The sequence below is a fragment of the Phoca vitulina genome, unplaced genomic scaffold (genome assembly GCF_004348235.1).
Source record: "Phoca vitulina isolate PV1807 unplaced genomic scaffold, GSC_HSeal_1.0 scaffold90, whole genome shotgun sequence".
In the NCBI taxonomy this organism is placed as follows: domain Eukaryota; kingdom Metazoa; phylum Chordata; class Mammalia; order Carnivora; family Phocidae; genus Phoca; species Phoca vitulina.
The window spans coordinates 196,872-224,144 of NW_022589793.1; the positions used below are offsets into that span (position 1 = coordinate 196,872).

At 43.1% G+C, this 27,273-nt stretch overlaps 2 protein-coding genes across 14 annotated transcripts in view; one reads left to right on the plus strand and one right to left on the minus strand.

Annotated features, from left to right (window-relative positions):
* The window catches only part of LYRM1 (LYR motif containing 1), a 39,481-nt gene extending 14,567 nt beyond the window's left edge, over window positions 1–24,914 (plus strand). For 11 of the 13 annotated variants that reach the window (XM_032396214.1, XM_032396205.1, XM_032396207.1 and 8 more), the window contains 2 exons: window positions 2,537–2,629; window positions 3,965–4,204. In XM_032396214.1, coding sequence (XP_032252105.1) covers window positions 2,537–2,629; window positions 3,965–4,081 — 210 coding nt within the window. In that variant the 3' untranslated portion in view covers window positions 4,082–4,204. Of the gene's footprint in view, window positions 1–2,536; window positions 2,656–3,964; window positions 4,205–23,770; window positions 23,823–24,834 lie in introns of those variants that run through there. The other 2 variants (XR_004298322.1, XM_032396208.1) reach the window with 2 other exon arrangements.
* DNAH3 (dynein axonemal heavy chain 3) overlaps window positions 8,278–27,273 on the minus strand; it is a 162,775-nt gene continuing 143,779 nt past the window's right edge. The window contains exons 53-61 of the mRNA XM_032396197.1: window positions 24,819–25,044; window positions 21,957–22,201; window positions 20,240–20,356; window positions 16,525–16,679; window positions 15,551–15,718; window positions 13,837–13,979; window positions 10,878–11,082; window positions 10,068–10,205; window positions 8,278–8,669 (exon numbers count right to left, since the gene is read on the minus strand). Coding sequence (XP_032252088.1) covers window positions 8,316–8,669; window positions 10,068–10,205; window positions 10,878–11,082; window positions 13,837–13,979; window positions 15,551–15,718; window positions 16,525–16,679; window positions 20,240–20,356; window positions 21,957–22,201; window positions 24,819–25,044 — 1,751 coding nt within the window. The 3' untranslated portion in view covers window positions 8,278–8,315. The remainder of the gene's footprint in view (window positions 8,670–10,067; window positions 10,206–10,877; window positions 11,083–13,836; window positions 13,980–15,550; window positions 15,719–16,524; window positions 16,680–20,239; window positions 20,357–21,956; window positions 22,202–24,818; window positions 25,045–27,273) is intronic.

The window sequence follows — 27,273 nt, forward strand, 5'->3', positions numbered from 1 at the left end:
TTAAAAATGTCTATTTTGTGTATTTTTATTAGCTTATTGGTACATTTAATGAATTTATTAATGTATTTATAAATCAATATGAGTACATAAATGGGAGCTGTGGGCTCAGAAACTTTTTATTGAAAGTAGTAACCAAAAAGTTGGAAGACCACTAGCCTGTGCCTACCCCTGAGTAGTGGGTCATACTCTTTCTTGTTTGTTTCATTTGTTGGTGTGGTCTCCCCAGCCAGGTTGTCAGTTCCTCGAGCACACAGACAATGTCTTATACTTTCTTGTATATCCCATGGGCCTGCCTTGTGGTTGTCACTAAATTCGTGAGCATTTACAAATACTTTGGCTTGACTTACCTTCTCCAGGAAGTCTTCCTCAGCTTCTTTGCCTTCACTCAACCCCACGGCAGAAACCTGTTCTGAATTCCTGTGTAGCCATCTGCAGCAGTCATTGCCCTGTTGGTTATATGCCTCCGTGCCTTTGCTGGAACTTTATGCATCATAGTTGTTCTGCCCAGGTAATAACCTTGATAGTTGAAGGTGGGGACCATGGCCTCACAGTGTCTAGCCAGGTGCTGGAGATACCATAGTAGGATGTGCCCAGTAATCCTTTTTAGGCTCACTCATGTGAGGACTACTCAAGACCCTTTGAGTTTTCAGTTATGGCAGTAACCAGTCCTTCCTTTGCCTCTGCTTGGACTGGCCCAGTGTGGTGTGAGCCAGAGGGAAGTGTATGTGCCATGAGTGAGATGATTTTGTCGTGCCTGGGGAGGAGATATGTGGGTTTTTAATTTTAAGATATGTACTTGTTTTGCCATGTATTAGAAAGAAAATATAATATCAGATAATTTTACAAATACTATGCTTAGGAGACAGTACATTTAAAGAAAATGTTCAGTATTAGTATAAATGGTGTGTGGATATAGCAGAATCATGAAGGCAGCCTCTGAATGAATTTGGAGAACTCTAACCCAGACTTGTTCAGAAGGACAGCTGGAGTCCGAGGAGCCCTCAGCCCCCTTAACCGTGCATACTTTATCAGGGGCTTCTTTCTCCCCAGTCCCTTATGCAGATATAAGTAGTTTCTTCGAACTTCACTTGCTCTAAGAGTTTAATAATAATCCAGAGGTATCTCCTGAATTGCTCTGAATTCTAATGGGCAAGTGGGAACATGGAAATCTGTTCCCAATGTGGACATCAGAGCAACAGATTCTGAGAAGCACAGAGGTCAGAAAGCTGAGCCTCTGCCCCAAGGGACCCAGCTGTAGTTCTGTGCATTGCAGTTCCTAGAACTCTTCTCTGCTCTGAAAGGTACCATAGGACAGGCACGCCCTTGGAATTTCCAAGCCTCACTGGCCTGGACGTCACCGTGGGTGTCATCTGGGACGGCAGTCCCCGCTCTGCTTTGAGGCCCACTTGCAGACTCTTGGCAGGGCCACGTGTCCACTCATTTTCCATCCTTGGAATGAAAGGTTTCTGCCCTTCTACCTGGCATTCTGTTTTTCGGAATGAACTTGTGAGTCCTTTACTTCAAACTGGACTAGCAGGGAGCCTGATGCGGGAGTCAATCCCAGGAACTTGTGATTCCTTTACTTCAAACTGGACTACTTCAAACTGGAAATTTAAAAAGCCATTTCTTCCCCTTACCAATGAGCAAGGCAGTTTACAGTTCAAAAGAAGAGGTGGATCATTCTCCGATATCTTACTTGGGGGCGGGGGGGTTTCTAGACAGCACTTGCTGCAATAATTGGGTTAAAGTTTGATCAACATGGGGAGGATGTGAAGAATCCTCATTCAGTATTGGTGAGAATATAAATTGGTACAACCTCTTAGAGGGTACTTTGTATCTAGAGGGAATATCTGAAAGAATTAAAAATGCATGAACAAATACCCTTTGACCCAGCATTCTCTAGGAATTTATCTTTTAGATATATTTGCATGTAAGCCAAAAACAATTTTAGAGAGATACATAACAGAATTGTTTATAATGGCAAAAGACTGGAAATAACCTAAATGTTCATCAGGAAAAAATTGATTAAATTATAACACGGCCTTATGTTGGAATTTTGTGCGGCTATTAAAAAGAATGGGCAGCTGTGTACATCTAGAAGGAGCTTCAAGTTGTTATGGGAAAAGCAAGGTTCAAAACAAAGTGAGCTATCATTTGTGTAAGGAAAAAAGAACTAAATATATACATGTATGCTTTTATCTACATAGAATATCCCTGGAAGGACAAATAAAAAACTGCCAATAAGTGTTGTCCTTGAGAAGGGGAACTATGACAGGGGTAAAAGGGAGACTTCGTTTTTATATTATATCCTTCTGTATTATTTGAATAATGTTTTACTATGTGCTGGTATTACCTATTGCAATAACTTTTTAAATGTTTAATCCACAGTAAATTTTATATTAAATTGCTTTTGATTTTTCACATGCTCAACATTTCATTTACTGGCTGGTGAACTGAGAAAGTTGAAGATGTACACCCCTACATACGGATCATTAGAAAGATACTAAGAGGCTCACCCATTTTCCTCTTTTAATAGCTCACAGACGCAGACCTGATTAAACAGCATATAGATGAATGCACAGCCAGGATTGAAATTGGACTGCATTACCAGATTCCTTATCCAAGGCCAGTAAGTGTGACTCCAGCTAACTTGTGGTGGGTACTTGTCCTCATCAACCCAGTTATTTCCAAGAATGTGTACCAAGAGGGCTAGTGTTTGCCGAGAAGTCTAGAGCTTCCGTGGGAGGCATGTTGGAAGTAAGCTATCCTTGCATGCCGCCAACCCATCACAACAAACTAAAATGTCAATGAATGCCTGATTTCTCCTACTCGTACAACTTTCCCACATATAGAAGGGAAAGCCAGCTTATATTTATATAGCTTTCTCTTTTGACTTTCATCTTTTTTATGGAAATATTTTTCTTTTCTTTTAATGAAAGACAGGTTTATTGTTAATAGCATTAAAGGTGGGAAGTGAAAATGGTCCAAAATTCTCACCCTGTGTAAGTTACCGCTGTAACTGTTAGATTGGGCCATATGAAATTGCCAGTGTTCTACTCTTGACCTACAGAAACAATAATTTTATACTGTACTGGCTCAACCTAATAGTTGGGCAGTATATCCTTTGTCTTTTTTCTATATTCGTGTACATACATACATTTTCTTTTTTTTTTTTTAAGATTTTATTTATTTGACAGAGAGAGACACAGCGAGAGAGGGAACACAAGCAGGGGGAGTGGCAGAGGGAGAAGCAGGCTTCCTGCGGAGCAGGGAGCCCGATGCGGGACTCGATCCCAGGACCCTGAGATCATGACCTGAGCCGAAGGCAGATGCTTAATGACTGAGCCACCCAGGCGCCCCCATACATATATTCTCTTAATGTACATGGAATCCCGGGCATACTGTTTGCTGCTTGCTTATTTTACTTCATCTGTTCTGGTCATCTCTGCCTCCCATCTTTTTAAATGGTTGTTGCTGTATCCTCTTACAAGAATGTGCCATAATTTACCCAGCAGCCATTTAGTAGGCATTTAGACTGGTCCCAGTTTCCCACTATGCACAGAGTAGCTTTGTATACACAAACTTTTTTTCTCGCCTTCTTTGGATTCTCATCTCACCATGTGATCTGTGGTCATTTTCCCCTCCATGCAGGCAGTAATGACAAAGAAGAACACCAGCTCTGGAATCAGACCTGGGTTCAAATCCTGGTTCTACCACTTAATGTATATATAAGCTTGAGCAAGTTTTTAACTTCTGAGCCTCCATTTCTCATCTATAGATATTATCTAATTCCTTATGAGATTATTGCAAGGATTAATGTATGTAAGGATTTTAAGGATTAATGAGTCAGTGTAGATTTAGTGCTTAGCAGAGAGCACAGTACCTAGTAAATCTTCAATGGATATAAGCTGCTGTAATGATTATAATTCTTAATATTATCATTATTCTTATTCTCATTATTCAGATTCATCTGCCTCCAATGGGCCTTACCCCACTACGAGGCCGGGGACTTCGAAGCCAGGAAAAACTGAGGAAACTTTCCAAACCAGTATATCTCAAGTCTCATGATGAGATTTCTTAACCCAGAAGAAAATTTGTTTCTCAGAATGATGAGCCAACTAGGTCTTGAATGTAAACCAGATGACAAATCCCTTCTGTTTGATTAGGGGCAAAAATTAAAGTATCTTCTTAAAAACCTCCAAAATATTGGTAATCACTCCATGATCTGTACTCACACATCCTTACAGTTCATCAGGGTCTTGTTGCCTACATGGATGACACTAACCCTAGAGGTTACACCCTCACTGAAGCATCATTTGGAAACAAGACTAAGGCCTGTAGAAGGAAGACAAGGTTGACAAAGCTTTTTCATGGAAATGCCATTCGCCAGACATGCCAGCTGATAGGAAGAAATTAGCCAATTGCTGGAAGTTCTCATAGCTACTATAAAACTGTACACCACCTTCAGAATATTTTTAGGCTTTTTCCCCCAAAGTTTTTGCTTAAAAAAGAAAGGCTTGCTTGAAAGTAGGGTTTCTTTGTGTATGTTTTGTTATCTTTTGATCTTCCCAATTTCCAGATAAATTCCCCTTAAAAAGTGCATCATTGAGGGTGCCTGGGTGGCTCAGTCGGTTAAGCATCTGACTCTTGATTTCAGCTCAGGTCCTGATCCCCAATTCTTAGGATTGAGCCCTGTGTTGGGCTCCATGCTCAGCAGGGAATCTGCTTGAGGATTCTCTCTCTCTCCCCCTCCCCCTCCCCCTGCTTGTGCTTTCTCTCCCTAAAATAAATAAATCTTTTTTAAAAAAGGTGCATCATTGGATTGATTATGTTTTTTCATGGAAATTTTACATGAGACCCATTCCTGCCCCCAACATACACATACACAAAAGTATTTGTGTTAGATAGTTACATAGTTAGGCTATAGTTACCTTATAGCCTATGATCACTTACAATGCACTTAGGATCTGAAAGGCTCACTTAAAACCGTACTGCATTCATTATAAGTATTTTATCTTAACATAATTAGAAGGTACAAGGGCCAAGGTGGCTTTCAAATTATGTCTAAACAAATGGCACAAAGAGAAATCAAAATACAAAGGATTTATACCCCTGCATGTGTGGAGTCCCATGGTAAGTCACATGTACCTTATTATATCATTCCTTCTGACCTCCAAAGAGGATGAGCATCACCAATAAAGACAAATCTGTATCAATTTTGGCCTTTCTCTATTCTTTTCCAACATGGCTTTGTGACCCTCAGAAGCAGCAGATGATAACTTCCTGCCCATACCTAGATTAGGATTCCCTTCTCACACCGATTGTCTCATTCAAAGTAAACGTTATATTTCAATCCCCAAACCTGCTCCTGTGAGCAGAAGCACACCCTCTCATGCTGAGAGTAAGTACTGCAGAGTTTGGCAATGACCTGGAGAACAAATATATCACTGTAGCAATAACCTATGCATATTGAACACAATTGCAGCTACAGGCCTTTGGTGAAGAGAGACAAGAGAAATTTAAATGTGCTGGCAGATGTGTTGGCCATTGAGTGAGCACAAACCCTAGCTGGCAGATGTGTTGGCCATTGAGTGAGCACAAACCCTAGCCTCGCTTGAATTGGGAGACGTGAATCTGCTATTCTATCAGTCACTCTCTTCTCTGGTCTCACTGTAGAAGCATCTCCCTGCTCAGAGGTGGTTCTAGTGTTAAAGCATTTTCTCACGCAACATAGGACCTGTGAAATCAAATCAACTACTTTGTCTGACGGTCAACCATGAAACAGTGATCTGTTCTTGCATTGGAGGAAAAACTGGTTCTGCTGGACCAAGTGAGACATGGCTTGCCTGTCTCCTTCCTGGTCCCTTTCTAAGTAACTCAAGGTGATTTTGACTGTGCCACTTTTGTCTTTAACTCTGTTGAGTGGAGAAACCACCCTTCCCCCCCGCCCCCAAGCCTCTTCCAAAATGGAAGCCCATCTAATTGCTAGCTAGCCTCCTGAGTATCTTCTATGTGCCAGGAACCTTACCTAAATGTGCATTTTATATGCCTAACCTCCTTTGCAAAGATGTATATTCTAATACACAGAAACATAATTGTCAACTTAACTACCAAAACTTCTTTATAAGTTATGTTTATAATAGCTTTTTCCCTCCCATTTTCTCTCGAAGCCTATAAGATCTCCATCTTTGTTCTTTTAAAGGCAGAACTTATCTTCCCTAAGTCCCCTCTTCCAATGAAATTTTCTTCCAACACCAATAAGGACTGAAAACTATTAACCCAACAGCTAGGTTTTTAAAGAGCAAGGACTAGCTTGGTGACAATGTTTGTCTGATGTTATCTCCTGAGCTATTTATAGGCAGGACCTGCAGCTTCTCACCAAGCTGATCTCTGGCCATCTCTGCCCCAGGACTCCAGCCTCTAACTCACCAGGATTTCTGAAGAACATACTGCTCTTTCCCAGGGGGAGACATTAATTACCATATTGGCCCCAGTAGACAATGACCTCAAATTTAGGGCACTCTTTCTTTTCAAAGTGGAGGAAATTTTTTAAATTACAAAAATTTAATCCATCGTACAGAAACATTCTGTCCCTTGACCCCTGAGGAATGAAACAGTCCGTCCTTGCTTCCCTCAGCTTTTTGTTGCTGAAGCCGGGGGTTAGATAACTAAAATTCAATTGTTCTCTTAGCAACCCCCTCACTGCCTTAAAGCTTACAATATGACTTAACCAGTCCAAGATTCAGGCATTTGGGATCCTGACCATCTTTCCATCTCACATGACTAACAATCTTACTTGGAATGATAACAGCAGTTTCAGCTCTCTATTCATTCTGATTTTCTTTCCCCCATTGGGGTGTAAAAAAAATAAACCTTTCTTCCCCCCCCAGACAAAAACAAAAAACCATTAAGCAACCTGCAATGAGCTGTAAGAGACTGCTCCTCTTCACTGTTTCTTTATTGCCTCCTGGCACGATTTGGAGAACTGCCCTTTTGTACTTAATCTCTAGGATTTCTCAGATAATTTGCTGATATCAGAATTCAGGGCTCTTAACTGGAATTTGATCAATTCCATGTTTCCATGAAAAGGTTTCTGGAATATGTGTTTGGTTCTCAGAAGCTTCCCACATTCAGGAACAATAAAAGACCTTGAGGACATTTCTTCTAGTGAAGAGGCAGAGAAACCAGCCTTATGTCCTTGCTCAACAATGAACTGACCAGTGGAATGCCATGAAGGAAGTCACTTAGAGCCAAAGAGCTAAGTGAAGGAGTTAGCTGAGAAGTAAATATATCAAGAATGTGATTTTCATATCCTTCAGGATTCCCTTCTAGCTGGCCCTGGGTGAAAACAGTGATAAACTAGAAATTTTTTAGACATGGCTGTTGCAGCTACACATTTAAGACTCTACATCATAACACAGCCAAGTTGTTGGCAGGGAGGCGGCATGTGGCAGTGAAAAATGCATGGCTTCTAGAGCCAGACAGACCTTGCCTCAAAACCTGGTTCTGCAATGTGAAAGAGCTAGGTGACCTTAGGCAAATTACATAATCTCCCCGAACCTCCAGAGGGAGAGACTGTCGTACCTACCACAGAGGAACAATCAAGACATCTAAAGGCCCATGGCACGCAGTAGGCCTGCAACAAATACTGGTTCTCTCATGTCTCCTTTCTTCCTGAAATTTCCGTGCATCTGTTGCAGGCTAGTAGAGAAGTATTTATGTCCAGTTCTACCATTGATGAACTGTGGAAGCTTGGGCTAGTTATTTTTCTACGCCTCCATTTCTGCATCTCTAAAATGGGCATAATAATACCCCACCACACAAGATTATTGTGAGAAGTGATTTTCAAATATATCAAAACCTTAAAAAATGAAAGCAGCTCAATCCTCTTTGAACCTGAGACTCTGATGTTAGTGCATAGACACAGAGTAGGAAAGAAGCAATTAAAAGTTCAGTGGCAGTTATAGCAAAACCGACAAGAGAAAACCAAAAAGGGGCTTAGCCAAATGGCTAAAGGTCTAGGTTGAAGAAAGAGTCCCACTGTTGGTGTTCAAATCCAGGCTCCACTATTTTAGTAGCTATCTGATTTGGGAGATCTTACTTACCTTCTCTGTATCACAGTTTCTGCAGCCATCAAATGAGGATGATGATAATAACCTACTTTATAGGGCTGTTCTGAAATCCTGGCTCATAGCAAGCGCTCTATTTATATAACTGCTGCCATCCTCATCATACCAGGTGCCTCTTACAAAAGGAAAGCTAGGCTGTGGTCGAGAACGAAATGCCTTTTATTTTCTGCATTGAGACAGATGCCATTAATTATCCAGCTGGCACAGAGAGGCTACCCCTCGGTTTATCCAGTGCTTCTGGGGCCTGTCTGTTGGTAGTTCAATGGAGAGGACATAGTTGGTGGAGTGGCCTGTGGTAGAGAGGATGCCTCTTCGGGCACTCGTTTTGTAGACTGGACACACATAAATGTTCTGATGCAGAAACATCGCACTTTCCCCAGGTTTCAGCCAAATAATGGGCAATGGGTCATAGAGAATTTTGGGGAAAGACTCCCCAATCTGCTTTGTTTTCCTGTCCCAGCGGGCACCTTCTAAGAAGAGGCCTTTTATGTAGGCCCCATCTTCTGGGCTACTCTCCATGACTGTTTCTTGTGGGGTAACCTAGAAGAGAGGAAGCTGTAAGTTCTTTTACCTGCCATTTCCCTAAATGGGGCAGCATGAAGAGATTAGAATATCTGCTGCAATGCCTGCCTTTCCCACATGCATTTCCCAGGACACTGGGGCTTCTGTGATAATCCTCCTGCCCTCACACATGGACTGGGCCTGATTCCTAGTCAGCACGCTGACTAGGAATATATATGGTGGGCAGAGAGAATGCACTAAAGTAGGAGTCAGGAGGCCACATTAACTATAGCTTAGCAACCTTGCACAGTCCTTTCCCTTTCTGGACCTGGATCTATAAAGTGAGGGGTTAGATTCAGACACACACTGGTGAAGCAGTTCTCTAGTGGGGAGAAATAAAGCCTTGATTTGTAGTTTTTGTTGATGTCTATGGTGCATATGGTCAGTTTCAGGCTATCAATTATGTAATAACCAGCCACAACTGGCCCTGGTGAGTTGATATAAGCCAGCTCCAGCACACCACTATTTAGGTTCAGAGGTGGCAAAGTCAAATTCCTTCAGGCGAGTGCAGAAAATGGTCCAAGTGTAGGAAAACGAGGAGTGGTGGGGATTATGGTGAACCAGAGATCACAAACTCCATTTAAAATCATTCAAATTGTAATCTTTTTGTTATTGTGAATATTTTTCTCGCCTTTACTTCTAAGTACTTATTGCTAGAATAGGAAAAGGCTATTGATTTTTGTATATTTAACCAGTATCCAGCCACCATATCAGTATTCTGATACCTATTACCTATCAGTATTCTGATAGGTGTGTTTTTAGAGTCTTCACGATTTCTAGGTATACAATCATTTCAACATCAAAAAAGATGGTTTTGTCTTTTTTCTCCAATGTTTATCCAGTTATTTTGTTACTTTATTGCATTAATTTCAGCTTAACATTGTCTTCAAAGACCATCAAATTCATTTATAAACTAAATCAAGACCTAGGCAACCAGTCTGCAACCTCTCAACAAGATGATCTTACTCCTTTCTCTCCATATATGGACAGAGTGATATTTGATTACTGGACATTCCTTTGACTTCACTCCAAGCAAAGGACTACCCAAGACCAAATGAAGAGTCCTTCCAAAGGAAGAGTCCACCATGATGAATAAACAGTGGGGGAGGATGCTTCAATTTTTCTTGGTATAATGGTGGCAGAGCTTTCCTCTGGGAAGATTCCTTATATATATATACAGAGACAAAGCCTTGGGAATCCTCTGATTCTGTCAGGAATAACTTTGGAGCTATTTTAATTTGTGCTAAATACTTCATTTGTACCATCTCAGAAGCATTTGGGCCTTAACACATCCAAATGTTTGGACTCATTAAGAAATAGGCAACATTGCTTTCCCTGGTTGGTCCCACGAGCTGGCCTAACCCAAAGCACCTCTACCTCAAACTCAAATCCGATGTGGTCAATGGGGATGGTGTATTTCCGGGCATAATTCTGAGAGACACCCGTCAAAAAAGACTGTGTGAAGTAGAATCCAGAGATCCAAAAGACCACAGGGGGCCCATGGTCAATCCATTCCTGGAGAGCCACAGAAATAAAAATTCAAAATCAACAACACATCAAAGATAGTTCAAAGGCAGATAATGTAAATGAGTCCCATTAGGAAAAATCTCTTTTCTCATTTTTCTTAAAACAGGCAGCCCTCTAAGTTTAGCTTATATTTTCCCACTTTTGAAATGCAGGTACAAAGATATATATTTCTACTTTAAGAAAAGCATAGGTGCAAGCTGGTGTCAGGGGTACAACAGAGACTGGCAGGGACTGTAGCAGTGGAAACTATGTGCCTTGTCTAAACTGAGCAACAGCACTCATCTCATAATAGTTGCCATTCAGGAATGCAGGCCCATTGTTTCAGGTCTTCCTTTTTTTTGCAGGACAAATATCTGGAGTTTTATGTATAATAATTCAATGTTGACATGCTTGCTCAAAAAATTTAAATTACCAGGCAGCCAATCCAAATATATCTATCAGTCGAATCTGGTCCACGAGCCACCAGTTCGTGACATGTATTCTAGTTCCTACTCTTGCCTCTATAGGCTATAATCTTTCCAAAGACTCTGAAAAGTCTCCCCCTGCCCTCCGACCTCAACTCTGGGAAGATTGTCTCTAGTAGGTGCTCAGGCCATTTCAGAATGTCCTCTACACCTGAATGAGCATGCCAGGTGCCCAGTTGCCCTGACTCCCAAGTACCTGGAAGAAGGCCAGGCGGGCCAGCAGGTCAGCCACATAGCCCCCAAGTGGCTTTAGTGATGGGTAGGACTTGGCCATCCACATGGCTGGCACTTTACCCACGATCATGCTACTGAAGACATCCTCCAGCTCTGAGGACATCAGGACCTGCCCTTTGATAGCTCGGCCAAGATTAATGAGGCTTCCGCGAACCACTTTGGTCAGCCTGCAAGAACAAAGGAGCTGACTCAGCCAGGCTCTCCAGTTTTATCCTATCCAAGTATACTAACTCCAGGTCTCCTTTCACTTTTCCCCTCTTTCAAAGGTCATACAAGTGATATACACTCATCATAGAAAAATTACGAAGATGAGAAGAAAATTAAATCACCCAGTATCTCATTACCTAAAGATAACTTTGATGTTTATCTTTCCAAATTTTTCTATATATAAACATAAATTTTTTTTGTATTTGTTTTTCTCTGTTAGCGTATAGGGAGCATCTTTCCAATTCAATAGAGACCTAAATCATCCTTTTTTTTTTTTTTTAAGATTTTATTTATTTATTTGATACAGAGAGAGAGACAGCTAGAGAGGGAACACAAGCAGGGGGAGCGGGAGAGGGAGGAGCAGGCTCCTGGCTGAGAAGGGAGCTCGATGCGGGGCTCGATCCCAGGACCCTGGGATCATGACCTGAGCCGAAGGCAGATGCTTAACGACTGAGCCACCCAGGCGCCCCTAAATCATCCTTTTTAATGACTGCAATTTTTATTTAACAATTTCCCTATTGCTGTAACATGTTATTTCTAGGTTTGTTGTCACTGTAAACAACACTGCTAGGAACATCCATCCCTATCAATCTTCGTGGAAACTTTTAATGATTTTCCTAGTAATGGTAGAATTTCTGGGTCAAAAGGTAATAAAATTGGGGCGCTTGGGTGGCACAGTAGGTTAAGTGTCTGACTCTTGGTTTTGGCTCAGGTCATGATCTCTGGGTCGTGAGATCAAGCCCTATGTTGGGCTTTGCACTGGGCGTGGAGTCTGCTTAAGTTTCTCTCTTCCTCTGTCCCTCCACCACATGCGTGTGCTCTCTCCCTCTATCTCTCTCTCTGAAATAAATAAATAAATTTTTTTAAAAAAAAGGTAATACAATTTGAAGGGATTTGATCCATATTGTCAAAGTTGTTATTTTTATAGATTATGAAGTCCATGCCTGAGAAAAGGCAGCTGAAGGGCATCCTGAGAGATGCCAAGTTTGCCTGTCTCTCTCTCTGGCCTCTATATTATGAGACCTAGCCAAGCCCAGAGGGAATTCACCTGAGAGTGCCAAAGAACATGCCACCAGAGAGAACTCGTCATCTCCAAAGACTTTTGGAATCCCAGCCAAAGGGATACGAGAATGATCAAATACAAGAAAGAGATTCCTGGATGTGTAATCGCTAAATATTCCTATTAAGAGGAATTTAAGGGTCAGACATTTGGTGCATGTGCTTTGCTGAGGAGTCAAGGGGCAAAGTGACCATCTGAGGGATTATACTGCAGATCTGTAGCTATTCCACCTAAAGACCTACTTGCAAGAGCTTTTTCTATTTTTGCAACTATGAGCTCTGCTAGTTTCAAGGTTTTAGCTCCCAGGGAAGGAACATTTGCCCCAGAAGACACAATAATGGCTCCCCTGAATTGGAAGCTGAATTTCACCTAATCATTTCAGGCTTCTCATACCACTTGGTGAACAGGTCAAAAAAAGTACTGGGGGGTGGAATGTAGGAGTATTACTCAATGTGATTAATCCTGACCATCTTTGGAAAATAAGATTGCTGTTACCCTGTTCTCTTCTGTTACAATGACCAGTGGTAAAGGCTAGTGAAGGCCCATGCAACCACCAAGGAGGAGTTCCAGTGACCTTAGAAGAGGGAAGCCATTAGGCTTAATATCTGGATGAATGACAATTATCTCCCACCACACCAAGGTATCTGACTCACAGGAGTGCTGCTGCATCCTTAGCTCACACCCCATACTTTGCTTGGTTCCCCCATATGGCCTGTTGACTCCTAAGACTGGGAAGGCAAGGAATTTTTAGATGACATTCTTCCAGTTCTCTAGTCCTTCAGAGTCAGGGCTGTCCCTAAAACTGAGCTATGACCAATGAGGCAAAATGGAGATAGTAACAGATGAAGAACTGGGAGCAGTAAGAACCTTGGACTTGAAGGCAGAAGTGATGAGTTTTCTCATTTGGCACAGATGGTCTTTGAGAATCCTTCAGTCTTATTTAGAAGTCAAGTCAAGATGATCTATTGGGTTCTATGCTATATATAGTAATTGCAGAAGTGAGTAGGGCCAGACACCCTTAGCCCCATGGCCAGCCCATAACACCCCTTCCCTACCTCTGTGGTTGGGGTAGTGGGATAAACTTCTCTCCACCACTTTCTCTGTTCATATTGATTTCACCTATTGGCTAAGTGCATGGGCTCTGGGATCAGACAGCCTGGGTTCAAACTCAGTTCTCTCACTGAATGGCTATGGGACCTTGTGCAAATTACTTCACTCTTCTGGGTCTCAGTTTTCTCATCTGTAAATTGGTGGCAGAGGGATTACTAATTGTGCATATTTCAAAAGACTACTATACGGCTGAACATAAACACAAGCATGGTGCTTGGAGCCATACGTGGCACTAAGGGCTTAAGAAAAGTGGTTCTAACAGTTACTTTTACTATTAGCCTGCTTGGTATTGGTTTTAACCTGACTTTCCAGGTGTCATATGCATGAATGGGAGAGAATGAATAGAAAAAATGATTTAACAGTAGGTGAACACACACTGGGATGGCCCTTTTGACAGCCCTCCCTATAAGTGGGGCAAGCCACTTCCTTTGCACAGCAGCCCTTATCAAGCATACACATCTGTTACCGCCCATAAGATCATACCCCTACACTCCAACTCCCAGGATCCAAGTTCCCAGGATCCAAGTAAGACCATCTGGCCCACCTGTTGAATCTGATGAGCTCCTGTCTTAGGACAGTGTTCATGGATTCCTCATAGACCACAGGGTACAACTTCACAACCACTTCCAGGTCAAAGTCATTGGGAAGCTTGGTGAGTATGTCCTGGGCCAGCTCTTCAATCACTTCCTTAAAGGGCAGACAGTAGAGAGGTGAATGAGAAACAAGGCCTGTGCATTGTGGTTTTGTCTGGGTAAACCTGAACCAGTTCACATTGAGTCTGTATGATCTTCCTGGGACATCTCCCACAGAAGCCAAATCTGCCCCGGGGAAAAGGAGGGCCCTCACCTCTCTACTGGTCTTTGGGAAGGCATTGCCTCTTGGCCCAGAAAGTAACAAAGCAGAGCAATGAGAGCCTGAGGGCTGGGCAGGGAATTCTTGCTCAGCCAGGTAGCCTCAGAGCAGCACTGAACCCTGCTAAACTCCTGTCTTTTAAGGTCAGCCCTAGGAGAGCATCTCCCACAGCTCCCTCAGCCAGCGTCTCAGAACCAGCTCACGGTACAGATGGGACTCTTGCTCAGTGCCAGCGACAGGACAGGCCACCTGGGAAGGTAGTAGGCCATTCCTCAGTGTTGAGCAAGAATAGTCCAGGGCAATGGAGTTGGCCAAGTGGAGAGGGGACAGGCCTAGAGGAACAAGGAGTAGGACCTGGCTGTGGGAGAGACAGAGAGCTCGGCCATCCTGTGGATCTGAGAGGCTTGGAACACGCACTTCCTTCCCTCTTCTCTCTTCTGTGAGGGGGAATTTCCATCCCTAAACTGAGACCACGCAGGCTACTTTATCTTCATACCTATTGTCACTTATGGCGCTATGAGCCAAATCAAGAGAAATCCACAGCTGAGATGGCGTGAACATGGGTTAGCTCGGAAGGTAGGGAAGGGAAGGACGGGGAAAGAGGAGGATGTGGTGGCGTCAGGAGATGGTGGTCCTGGGTCTGGCTCTGCCTGAGCTGATGAACGCTTTGAAGCAGGTCTCTACCTCTCATGCTCATTTCACCCTCATCTGTAGATTGAGGATGGTGGACGGGGTCTGCGCTTCATAAAGTGTGCACTAACCACGAAAGGCACCCAAAATGATTGATTCTAGGTGTTTCCAGGACATGGAGCAAATCATGTTGAATCACAAGGTGAGAAAGTCACTCTCTTTCCAAGTTTCAGCCACCTTTCACTTTTCATTCTTCTCAAGGACAAAGTCTTGGATCAGTGCTAATTAGACGCTCTGTAACACTGGCTGATCTTCCTCTTTCCACAAGGAGCCAGCAGGGCCTCAGCGACATCATCTGTGAGGAACCTAATAACTATTTAGCTTTCATTTTCTTTTTTGTGGCTGTCATGACTTTATGGAAATGACATTGGGTTTCCACTTATGGTACTGATGAGCAGCTTTTAAAAGAAATGTTTTTAAGCAAAAGAGACTTAGTTTTAAATATTATGTAAATGGAGTGTAGATGATATATGGGTATAGCAACGAATCATGAAGAGTATCCAGGAGCAGCTGACAATCTGGAAACACTGGTGCTCTTCCAGCTCTGTATCTAAGGACTCTCAGCAGGAAGACCCGGGCACCCATACTCTCCCCTCAGGGGTCTGCTAGACCTCCACTCTTCTGCTTTCCTGGTCATCAGCCACAATCCTGCGTGACCACCAGGTGGAAAACTGCCTGGGAAACAGAACTATGTCTCCTGCCCCACACCTGGTTACCTGAGGGGATTTGCCACTCCCTCCTGCCTGCCTAGGGAGGGTCAGCAGCACCCCTTGAAACAGCTGGTTGGTTTCCTGGTTGTCCTTGGTGATGTCAGCATTCTCATGGAGGCCAAAGACTTCTGGGTGGGCTGTGATGGGTAGGTTCCTGAGATAGTCGATATAGGACTGGAAAGAAATCTTCAATTGACACAAACCCAGGTACCCTCAGGTCCCAGAGATCACTCAGGGCTTGGCCAGACCTAACCCAAGCAAGAATCACACTGGGTTGGTACCACGGGCCACGCCTGCCCACCACCCCACACACCAACCCCCCGCCCCCAACACACACACAGGGTGAACACATCCCAAGCTCTTCCTCATACAGTTTTCTGGGGAGTGAGTATGAAGGCAGAGGTCTGAGTATCTCCCTTCCCACCCCTAGCTTCTCTTTGTTTCCCCCCTGCCCCCAGTAGTTCTGGCTCTGCATTGAGACAGAACTGGATTTGGATCCTAGCTCTATTGCAAACGAATTGTGTCACCTTGACACCCAGTTTCCTTATTTGTAAATGGGAAGATAAGTCAGGTTACAGAGGACTAGGCCTTGGCATATAACAGGTGCTCAAAAAAAGAAAGTCCTTTTCAATCTCTCGCAGATTTCCTGTTTTCTTTTTCCTGTCTCCTTCTTCCATCCAGTTTTTCTGTCCTTTCCCTTTGAACCTTTGTTTTCAAGTACCAATTTCCAGCCTGTTTACTACTAAGGCCTCATCTTAGCCATCTGTCCCCTTAACCCCCCAAGATGGACCCCACATTTTGAAAAGGCCTTATCTATCAAATGCTCAGTTTTCATTAAACAGTAATAATGTCTCTCTTAGAGGCTTTTTGGAATACTGGAAATAGTTTATGGGCCTAAGTCAGGAAGCCCAAGGCTACCTCTGGGCCCTCCTTGCCTACCCTGCAGCCCCTAGCCACATGGGGATTGCCAAGCCCCTCACCTGGTAGGAGCCATGAGGAGGGATGTAGTAAATGTCTCCAGGAGCGAGACAGTAATGATCCTCCTCAATTTCCTTGCAGTAGAACGTGGACAGAAGGGACAGCAGGAGACGCCTGTCTTTGTCATCAGTCACTCTGCCTCCGTAATTACATTCCCCTGGGGACAACCAACAGGAAGAAGTTGAGCCCAAGGAAGGTCATAATGAACTTGGTCATTAACCTAAAACAGGATTCTCCAGCCAAGGAGCTCTGCTGAGACACAGGGTTGCTGAAACCAATGCTCACCTTGGGATGACACCAGGCCTTTTTGGTATTATGTTTGCTACAAAAATAGTACCTATTCACCTTATTAGAAATTAGGAAGCAGAAATAAACTGAAAGAAATATACTACAATCACCAATAATTCCGCCAGAGGTAACTATGAACATTTAGGCTTCTTCTTCAGCTATGCGGGTGTGTGTATACATACGTGAAAGGCATTACAGAAAGATGGTTCAGGACAAGCACTCTGGCATGAGACAGTCCTGGGTTCCAATTCCAGCAGTTCCTTATCCATCAAGAAGTAGAGATAATTGCAGTAACCATTTTACAAGGTCGCGGTTAATAAAGCTTAAAAAACATTTAGTATAGTGCTTGGCACACAGAAAGCATTCAATTTATTATAGCTATTACAAATATATATATTTATTTATTTTAGAAAATTGAGATTATCCCATACATCCTGCTTTGGGATACTCCACCCCCTTCATTAATATCATTCTCTGAGACTCAGGTTTCTACACTCAGATTTCCACAAAAAGAATTAGGTAATTCTTTGGAAGCCACATCAAATCATTCTCACTAACCCCATGACCCATTTTCTAGCTGGTCCAGATTCCACAGTATGTGGGTGCTACCTGGTATTTCATAGTTATGGACAACACACTAGTCTGCAGGGAGGAAACACATCTGTGTGTATAGTGTGTGTGAAAGATGGGCTCATTTCCAATCCCAACCATTCCAGGAAGACACAGGTCTACAGACAAGAAATAGGAAGTATGGCCCAAGTTTGGGGCGAGAGGCCTCAGCTTCTCTTGGTTTTGGAGGGGTCTAAATGCCTAGGAGGAGGATCTGGGTGGTTCATTAAGGGAGAAGTAAGGGTCTAAGGGGAAGCTCATACTTCTTGAGTAATTTGAGCCCTGGCAGAAGCTGTCCAGACCATCTAGATTTCTGAGGCTCTCTCTGTGGACTTGTCCAGGCCTTTAGCAAAGCTCAGTTTGAATGTCACAGCCTGTCCCGGCTATAAACAAGTTTTTGATAGCACTATATTAAATACAATAATTAAAATATAACATTAAAGAGACAGTGGTTTTCCCTCACCGAAGTCAGTATGGCAGAGCTACAGGGCACCCAAGAGGGAACGCAAGTGAAGGTAAATCTCAGGCACAGAGTCCTGGAGCACTTCCTTATCAGCAAATTTTCCTTCAGGGGATATCCTTGCAGGCTTTGGGTTTTATGTCTGTTTAGGAAGGTACATTTCTTTATAGCTACTTATATGTCTATTCTGGTAGCAAGAGCAGAAGTTCCTACAGGCATCAGGATGTGCTTTTGTCTCTTCTAAGGTCTCTACTCTCCCTGCTAAAGGGCTGGGGGTATCGGATTAAGAATGTATTGACTTTGGGCCATCTAATTTGATAACCACTGTCCAAAAAATGAGACCTGTCTCTCTGATTAGTGTCAGTACAGAGTTCTAATGATCAGCCATATCTGTTTTTTTTTTTTTTCTTTCCTGCCACGCATATAGGCAGGTTGCACTTCTCTGGGTCCCTTGCAGGGGCAGGGTGTGGGAGACGAGTTTGTATGCAGTTAATTCCTGGCACGAGCCCTTCAGTGTTCTCCCTGTGGCGGTATGACACACATGTATGTCCTGAGATGTGGCATCGAGAGTCACTGGAACTTTTGCCAGCCGTGCCCCTGATAAATAATGACAATGAGCACAGACCCTTGCCAATTCACAATGGACATGTAGAGAGGGCGAGAAATGGACCTTTGAAGTCTTACACCCTTGAGATGCGCGGATTGTTGATTATCTCAGCCTAACTAGTCCATCCTGACGGGAATAGGTGGGAAGTGAGTATCCTCACACTGGCTGACATGGTTGGGGCAGGCTGCTTTATGATCTGCTGACAGTCCAATACTAAGACCATACCCCAGGGCAAGGATGCATTCATTCTGCATTCTGAAGAAGAGCACTGGCATGTGCCTCTGAATGGCCTGAAATGATAGGAATAGGACTCACTTCTTTAGAGAAGTTCTAATAGCCACCGACCTTATGTTGTGTGTGTCACTTGGGGTTTTGTTGCAGGGGACAGTGTGCTGAGTTAAGGTCTGCGTGACCTCTTACAACTGAACTTAATTACTCTAAAGCAAGATTTCTCAATCTTTGCACTATTGACATGTTGCACTGGATAGTTCTGTGTGGTGGGGGCTGTCCTATGCATTGTAGGACAATGATGCATGTTTAGCAGCATCCCTGGCTTCTACCCAGTAGCACCTCTATTTAGTGGCGACAGCCAAAAATGTCTCCAGACATTGCCAAATGTCCCCTGGGGGGCTAAACTGCCCTTGGTTGAGAACCACTGCCCAGAGGCCTCAGTCTCACCAGCTATAAAATGGGGTAACTAACGTGAAGCTCATAAGGTTGCTATGGAGACTGGATGTGATGACTGTGTATATAGAGTGCCTGCCGCATGATCGGGGAACGTATCCAGACAAACTCCTTAACATATGGAGCTAAGGAAGAAACTTGTGTGTAATCTTGAAAATGCCCAGGGTTTTCCTACTAAGATGCATTTTGACCTTTGGCCATGGTATTCCACTCACTTAGCCCGTCTATAGTTTATCTCCTATCTCTGGGGTTACATGATGTGTTCCTTGAGGGAAGCAACCAAGTTTTACACATTTACATTCTTCCATATTATGTACTAGTATATATTGGGTGACTAATAAAAGGTCACTGATAGACTGCTTTAATACAAAACAGCAAGTGCTGTTTTCACCTCAGGGAACCTCTGTTGGGATTGCTCTCCTTCTTCCTTCCCACGGCCTACCCTACTTTCTTCTTCCACTTATAAACTCCTATTCATCCCTCAAAACTCATCCTTTATGCCTTCAGGAAGTTTTCCATGATCATCCCCTACCCCATCCCTGAGATTTAATCATTGTGCTACCTTTCTACTTCATAAATATTTCTCTTGTTGAACTTATCACTGTATTGTCTTTTATTTCTTTTTAAAAGCATTTTTTAAAAAAGATTTTATCTATTTACTTGAGAGAGAGAGACAGAGAGAGTCCAAGTGCGGGGAGGGGCAGAGGGAGAGGGAGAAGCAGACTCCCTGCTAAGCAGAGAGCCCAATACGGGGCTCGATTCCAGGACCCCAAGATCATGACTGAGCCGAAGGCAGATGCCCAACCAACTGAACCACCCAGGTACCCTGTCATTTATTTATATATATATGTATATATTTTCCTTTGTAGACTGTGAGCCACTTGAAGGTAGGAATTGTATCCTAGTTTTTTACAATATCTGGCATGGTGACCAGCATTAGTAAGAGCTCAATGTTAGTTGAAAGAATGAATGAGTGAGTAAGTAAATGAATAGAGATGGGATCAGAAGAGTAGAAGGGTGGAGTATGATACTGGAGATTTATAACTGCAAAGCTTCCTCCCATAAATACCTGTTAGGTAAATTAGAGCATCAAATGGCACCTCCTTGCAGTCATTCAGAAACATCTGGATCTGCCGCATACTAATCCTCAGGTCAGATTCATTGAATTCATAAGGAATATTCCAACCTGCACAAAGCATGGAAGAGGCTTCAGTGCCAAGAGCTCATAATTTCCACTCAGACATTGAGCTGTAGAGTTAAGCATCATTATGGATCAGGAGCCTCTTTCAGCCCCATGAATATCAAGCACCAGGCCAACTATTAGCCTTGACATTTACTGCCAACATGGGAGCCATTCTGCCTGAGAAAACATCCATTCTAAAATCAATTTCCTTATGGATCTCCCCATTTGTTAAGGTGGATGTTAATATCGTGGGATTTGTGGAATGAGAATTATTCACCCTGGCTGGTATACTGTGGTAATGCACGGAGTTCCAAAAATAACACTAGAGCATAGCTAGAGAGCAGTATCTATGATTAGGCAACAGAACTAAGTCAGCTTTGAGAATTCCCCTCATTGTGCTCATGGGAAAATGGGATAGCCAACCTTGAAGAAACTATCGCTTGCATTTTCAAGGGTATAGTGATAAACGCCCAGTGGGTCTGGGAAAGGGGCACAAATGCATGAACTAACTGGGCGTGGTGGGAGACAGCAGGGTATGGTCGGATCTGTGTTCAACAAAGACATTTAATTTCCTCCCGAACATTTATGTGCAAATAAAAAATATAACAAAATAATAAAATCCGTGGTCTGGCACACAAAACACAACTGGCCAGTTGGTTGCAAGCCAAACTATTACATAGATTTTTGGAAATCTGGTGTGGGTGGAAGAACAGTGGTACGAGAATGTGGTGTATGAAACTCAGATGCAGGGGGATGTCCCCCCCCGCAACTGTTTCATCTCTGCACCCCTCAGTGTAAGGGTCAGGTGGTCTGTGGAGCTATGGTGTGATGGTAGAAGGAAAGAGGTTGCTCAGAGAGAATCACCAAGAGGACAGTTTGCCTCCTTATCTAACCCAAAAGAACAGCTGAAAATACATTGAGGTGGGTCATTTCAAGGCTATTGAACAAAATCAGAGGCAGCCCAACCTTAAAACCAAGTGGATGTAGAATCTGTATTTAGCAATTTGATGTTCTGCTCTAACAAGAGTATTAAGTTAATATAAAGTATTAAATTAAGTTAGGCCATGGATAGGTTACATTAATAATGAAATTTATTTTTATTTTTTCAGGAAGAAGCACAAATGTCCAGGTTGTATTTCTTTCATTCTTATGCACATTTGTAGAGAACTACTTACAATGTCATAAATTAGCTGGTGACAACTCCCTGGGGGAGTAGGCACGAGGGACAACTCCGGAGGGACAACTCCCTCGTGCCTAAGATAAGCAAATACCCATCAAAGGGAAGGGCCTACAATCTTCTCATCAACGTATTACTTCAGTAATTAGGAGACCTCTGATTTTGGAGCATCAGCTCTTTCCCTGACATTGATAGTAACCTGGTTATAGGGGCTGCCAGATTTATTAAGTAAAAGTACAGGACAGTCAGTGAAATTTAAATTTCAGATAAACAAATCATGCTTAGTCTAAGTCTGTCCCAAATACTACACAGCATATACTTACACAGCATTTTACTGGCAACCCTCTCTGAGTACAAACTCGAACACACACCTGTATCTGTGTGTGATCTGGGCCCCAGCAGCCCAGGGGCACTATCACCTCTTACCTAGGGGTCCGAAGTTTCTCCTCTCTTGAACAATGGCATGGAAGAAACAAAGGCCAAATAACAGCTTTTGCCACATGACCGCCTTTGTGCAGCTTTGGAAGAACAGGGGGTCCGAGATGGGGTCATTGAGGTAGGAGCGCAAAAGGTTGGCCCGGAGCCCTTTGGGGGGCTCATTGGTCATTTTGATCCCATTTTGGAGGATGCTAACTGGAAATTTCTCTGATGGATAGCTGGTTAACCAGAGTCTGGAAGAACAACAGACCTTAACTAGTTAGAGCAATGCAATAAGTTATATAGAAAAACAGTAACAAAAAATAATAGCCACCGTGTTATTAAGCACTACTAGATGCCAAACCCCATGAGAACATGTGTCCTTCCTTCACTTGAATCCAGGGTGGCTGTGTGAAGGGATTAGCTATCCCCTTGTACCAGTGAGGAAATGGAGGCATGCAGCGGTCACGTATGTTTTTCAAGGACAAAATACTTAGAAGCAACTGACAAAGGCCCTCTCTTAAACGCCACACCACATTCCACCCACCACTAGACTACCTAAGCATCTGTGATGGCCAGATACTATTCCTGGCACCCCAGGAGTGGCCAGAAAGGGAGAGAAGAGGCCGTCAACATGTAGCTTGAGGCCTGACTTCAGGCTGCAGTTAGGTGGTGTTTAGCTCATACCTTGCAAACCAACACCATGTTATAGCATAGTTTTGAAGTAGTTGCCAACTTTTAAAAATCTAGGGCTTTTTTTTTTTTTTGAATTCTAGATTCCCACCTTCCCTTGAAAATAATCAGAAAATCCGATCACAAGGGGCCTGCCTTCCTGTATGGCAACAGTCACTTGGTATTAGGCAGTCACTGCTCTTCTTTAAAGGGCACGGGCTTCTAGTTCATCACCGTCGCCACATCTCTCCGTTGATGTCGGACAGCAAGGCTGACTGCCCGTGATGATTGCTAGCGTAGTGTGGGAACTGCTAGATCCCTTGTGCCTGTCCTCTTCACTCATGTATGTTATATTCCTGGGTCCTGGAGGCACCTGAGGTAAGGACTTTTGGGTTAGGACCATAGTCTAGAGGACCTTAATGTCAGCATGAATAATTTTTTGTTCATTGAGTGTGTCACTGACGGTATTTAGTCAACTCACCATCCCGAACTAGATAGAATTCCTGAAACTGATGGATCCCCCTTAAAATCTTCCATGAATTTTATATGAGTCTTTCATGAATACAATAAACTATGGCCTAATGTGGCTTTGTAAATAAACACCAAACACTTTCCTGTTTTCGGGCAGACATGACTAAAATGAAAATAACTAGCAAGCTTTGTGGCCTAGGACAGGAGTTGGCAAGCTTTTCCTATAAAAGATCAAAGAGTAAATACTGTAGGCTCTGCAAGCCATATGGTGTCGGTCACAACGGCTTGTGATGTGAAAGCAGTCATAGTGTATGAATAAGCATGGCTGTATTTCAATAAAACTTTATTTGTGGACACTGAAATTTGAATTTCATTTAGTTTTCATGTGTCATGAAATTTTATTCTTGTTTTGTTTTGTTTTTTCCAACCATCTAAAAATGTATAAAATTCTTCTCAGCTTACAAGCTAAGCAAAACAGGTAGCAGGCTGTATTTGGTCTGCAGGCCATCGTTTGCTGACCCTTGGCCCGGAATAAGAGAACATTTGAGTTGAAAAGGGCTTTGAAGTCTGTCTGGTTTATCTCATCCTTCTGTATATGCAAAAACCAAGGCCCAGTGTTGTTGGGCTTAAAGTTCACAAAAAACAAGTAGATGTTTCTAATATTGATTACAATTCTGCAGAGCCCAAGAAATATAGGATAGAGCAGCATGGACAATGGTGTCTACACTCCAGGTAAGGTTTTTTTTCTTTTTTAAAAATTTTTTATTGTTACGTTAATCACCATACATTACATCATTAGTTTTTGATGTAGTGTTCCATGATTCATTGTTTGTGCATAACACCCAGTGCTCCATGCAGAACGTGCCCTCTTTAATACCCATCACCAGGCTAACCCATCCCCCCACCCCCCTCCCCTCTAGAACCCTCAGTTTGTTTTTCAGAGTCCATTGTCTCTCATGGTTCGTCTCCCCCTCCAATTCCCCCCCTTCATTCTTCCCCTCCTGCTATCTTCTTCTTCTTCTTCTTTTTTTTTTAGGTAAGGTTTTTTTTCAACACAATTTTAAAAGATTTTTATTTATTTATTGAGAGAGATAATGATAGAGAGAGAGCATGAGAGGGGGGAGAGTCAGAGTGAGAAGCAGACGCCCCGCTGAGCAGGGAGCCCAATGCGGGACTCGATCCCGGGATTCCAGGATCATGACCTGAGCTGAAGGCAGTCGCTTAAACAACTGAGCTACCCAGGCGCCCTCAACACAATTTTAAAAAATCATATTTGCCGACATTGAATCTACCTTCCCAGACACATCTCATAGTACATCCCAGAACAATGTCTCACAGCACATACCCCACAGTCATAGAATAACGGCTCAGTGTTTCCTTCATACACACTTCTGCTTTTACAGATGCTGTCCCTTCTGCCTGAAATGTCTTTCCTGGCAAACTCCTATTCATCTTTCAAAACCCCACGCAACTGTCAGGCCTCCAGGCATTCCCCAACTTTCCCTTCCCTTTTCTGTGTTCCATGGTTCTTGTGTAAACAAGTACGGTAGATATTGCATGATGTCAACATCACTTATCTGTGGTCTGTCTTCTGTTAGCCTGGGAGCCTCTTAAAAGCAGAACTATGTTTGTTCACCTTTGCATTCCCAGCCACCAGCATGACGTCTGGAACTCAAGGTTGGGGCCCAGAAACAGGCTGTTGGGGGGGTGGGCAGGGCGGCACCTCACCTGAATCTTATGTTAGTGCTTTCAGGAACAATCACCTCCTCGCAGATCTTCTCCAGCGTGGGCATCCAGCTCGTGGCCAGATGGCAGTTCTGTAACACCACCCAGGTCCCATCTATGATGGCAGTGTTGATCATTTTGGCAGCAATGGAGCCTTGGCCTTGGCCAAGGGAGATGGTCTGTGTTCTGGCACCTCCCATGCCAAGATCGTCGGCAAACTTCAGCAGGCCTGCAACCAGGAAGAAAAGGGGGCTTTTGAAAAAGGACAGGCCAACTAAGACCATATTAACAATAACAATGCAGAAGGAAGGGTTACAACAAAATCACTGGCTCCTGTCAACTACAAAAAAAAGCATCTCTATGCGGAAGCTTCAGATTTCTGGTAAGAGGGTAAAAGAAGCTACTATTGATTCCTCTTTTGTTCTGAATACATAGACATTCTTGATTAAAAAAAATTACACATACCGGAAAAAAATTCAGAGTCTGAACGAAAGAGAAATTCCCAGGTGCCAAAAATGAAGAGGGAACTCAAAACTAGAGAGGTGAGCACACAACCAAAGAACTAGAAACTGGGTTGTTACAAATGTATTTTACTAGAAAAATAGGCATGTGTATAGTGAAATTTCAAGTAAGTCTCTTTCACTTCTCTCTTCCTCAGAGGCAGCCAAAGTTACTAGCTCTTTGTGAATCCTTCCAGAGATATTTTATGCATTGAAATGAATGCATATATACTATTATACTTATGTGAATTGTAGAAAACTACATTTGCTTCTCTCACTTAGATCTTTCCACATCAATACAAGCATACCTCAGAGATACTGTGGGTTTGGTTCCAAACCACTGCAATAAAGTGAATATTGCAATAAAGCGAACAAATGATTTTTTTTTGGCTTCCCAGTACATATAAAAGTTATGTTTATACTATTCTGTCATCCATTAAGGGTGCAATAGCATTATGTCTAAAAAACAATGCATTTACCTTAACTTTACAATATTTTATTGCTAAAAAATGCTAACCATCATGTGAGCTTTCAGTAAGTTGCAATCACTGATCACAGATCACCATGACAAACATAGTAAGAATGAAAAAGTTTGAAATATGGCCAAGAATTACCCAAATGTGACCCAGAGACATGAAGTGAGCAAATGTTGTTTGAAAAGTTGCACCAATACTCTTTCTACCACCTTGGAGCCTGTGGAGCCTGCTGGGAACAGGACACCTTTTTTTTTTTTTTTAAAGATTTTATTTATTTATCAGAGAGAGAGAGACAGGCAGGCAGAGGGAGAAGCAGGCTCCTTGCTCAGCAAGGAGCCCAGTGTGGGACTCGATCCCAGAAACCTGGGATCATGACCTGAGCCAAAGGCAGACGCTTAACGGACTGAGCCACCCAGGCGTCCCTGGGAACAGGACTCCTAAATTGACAAATACATCTGGAAGGCTGTGGTCCAAGGCTATTTTTCTTCGGAACCAGAAGGAGCAGACAGCTCTTCTTAAAATTGGAGGTGTTTATGCTCAACATGAAACTGAATTCTGTCTAGGCAAGAGATGTGCTTATGTGTATGAAGCAAAGAACGACACAGTGACTCCTGGTGGCAAACCGAACAAAAATAAAGTAATGTGAGGAAAATTAACTCGTGCTCATGGAAACAGTGGCATGGCTTGTGCCAAATTCTGAAGCAACTTTCCTGCCAAGGCCATTGGCCACTGAACCGTGTGATGGTGTACCCCTCAAGGATTTAAACTGACTGAAAAGTAAATAAAGGTGTAGATTTGTTCTCTTTATTTTTTTTTAAAGATTTTATTTATTTATTTGTCAGAGAGAGAGTGAGTGAGAAAGAGAGAGAACAAGCCGGGGTGGGGGGGGGAGGCAGAGGCAGAGGGAGAAGCAGACTCCCCGCTGAGCAAGGATCCCGATGTGGGACTCAATCCCAGGACCCTGGGATCATGACCTGAGTTGAAGGCAGATGCTTAACTGATTGAGCCACCCAGGCGCCCCAATTTGTTCTCTTTAAAAAAAAGAGGGGCGCTTGGGTGGTTCAGTCAGTTAAGCATCTGCCTTCGGCTCAGGTCATGGTCCTGGAGTCCTGGGATCGAGCCCCGCATCAGGTTCCCTGCTCAGCGGGGTCTGCTTCTCCCTCTGCCTCTGCCCCCCTCCCACTCGTGCTCTCTCTCTCAAATAAACAAATAAAATCTTAAAAAAGAGAAAGAAAGAGAGAGAGGGAGAAAGGAAGAAAGAAAGAAAGAAAGAAAGAGAAAGGAAGGAAGGAAGGAAGGAAGGAAGGTAGGAAGAAGGCACAAATAGACTAGCTTGATGCAGGTTGCCACAAACCTTCAATTTGTAAAACAAAACAAGACAAAACAAAAACAACAAAAAAACCACTGCATCTGCAAAGTGCAATAAAGTGGAGTGCAATAAAAAGAGGTATGCCTGTATGTACAGCAAAGTCTTATTGTTTT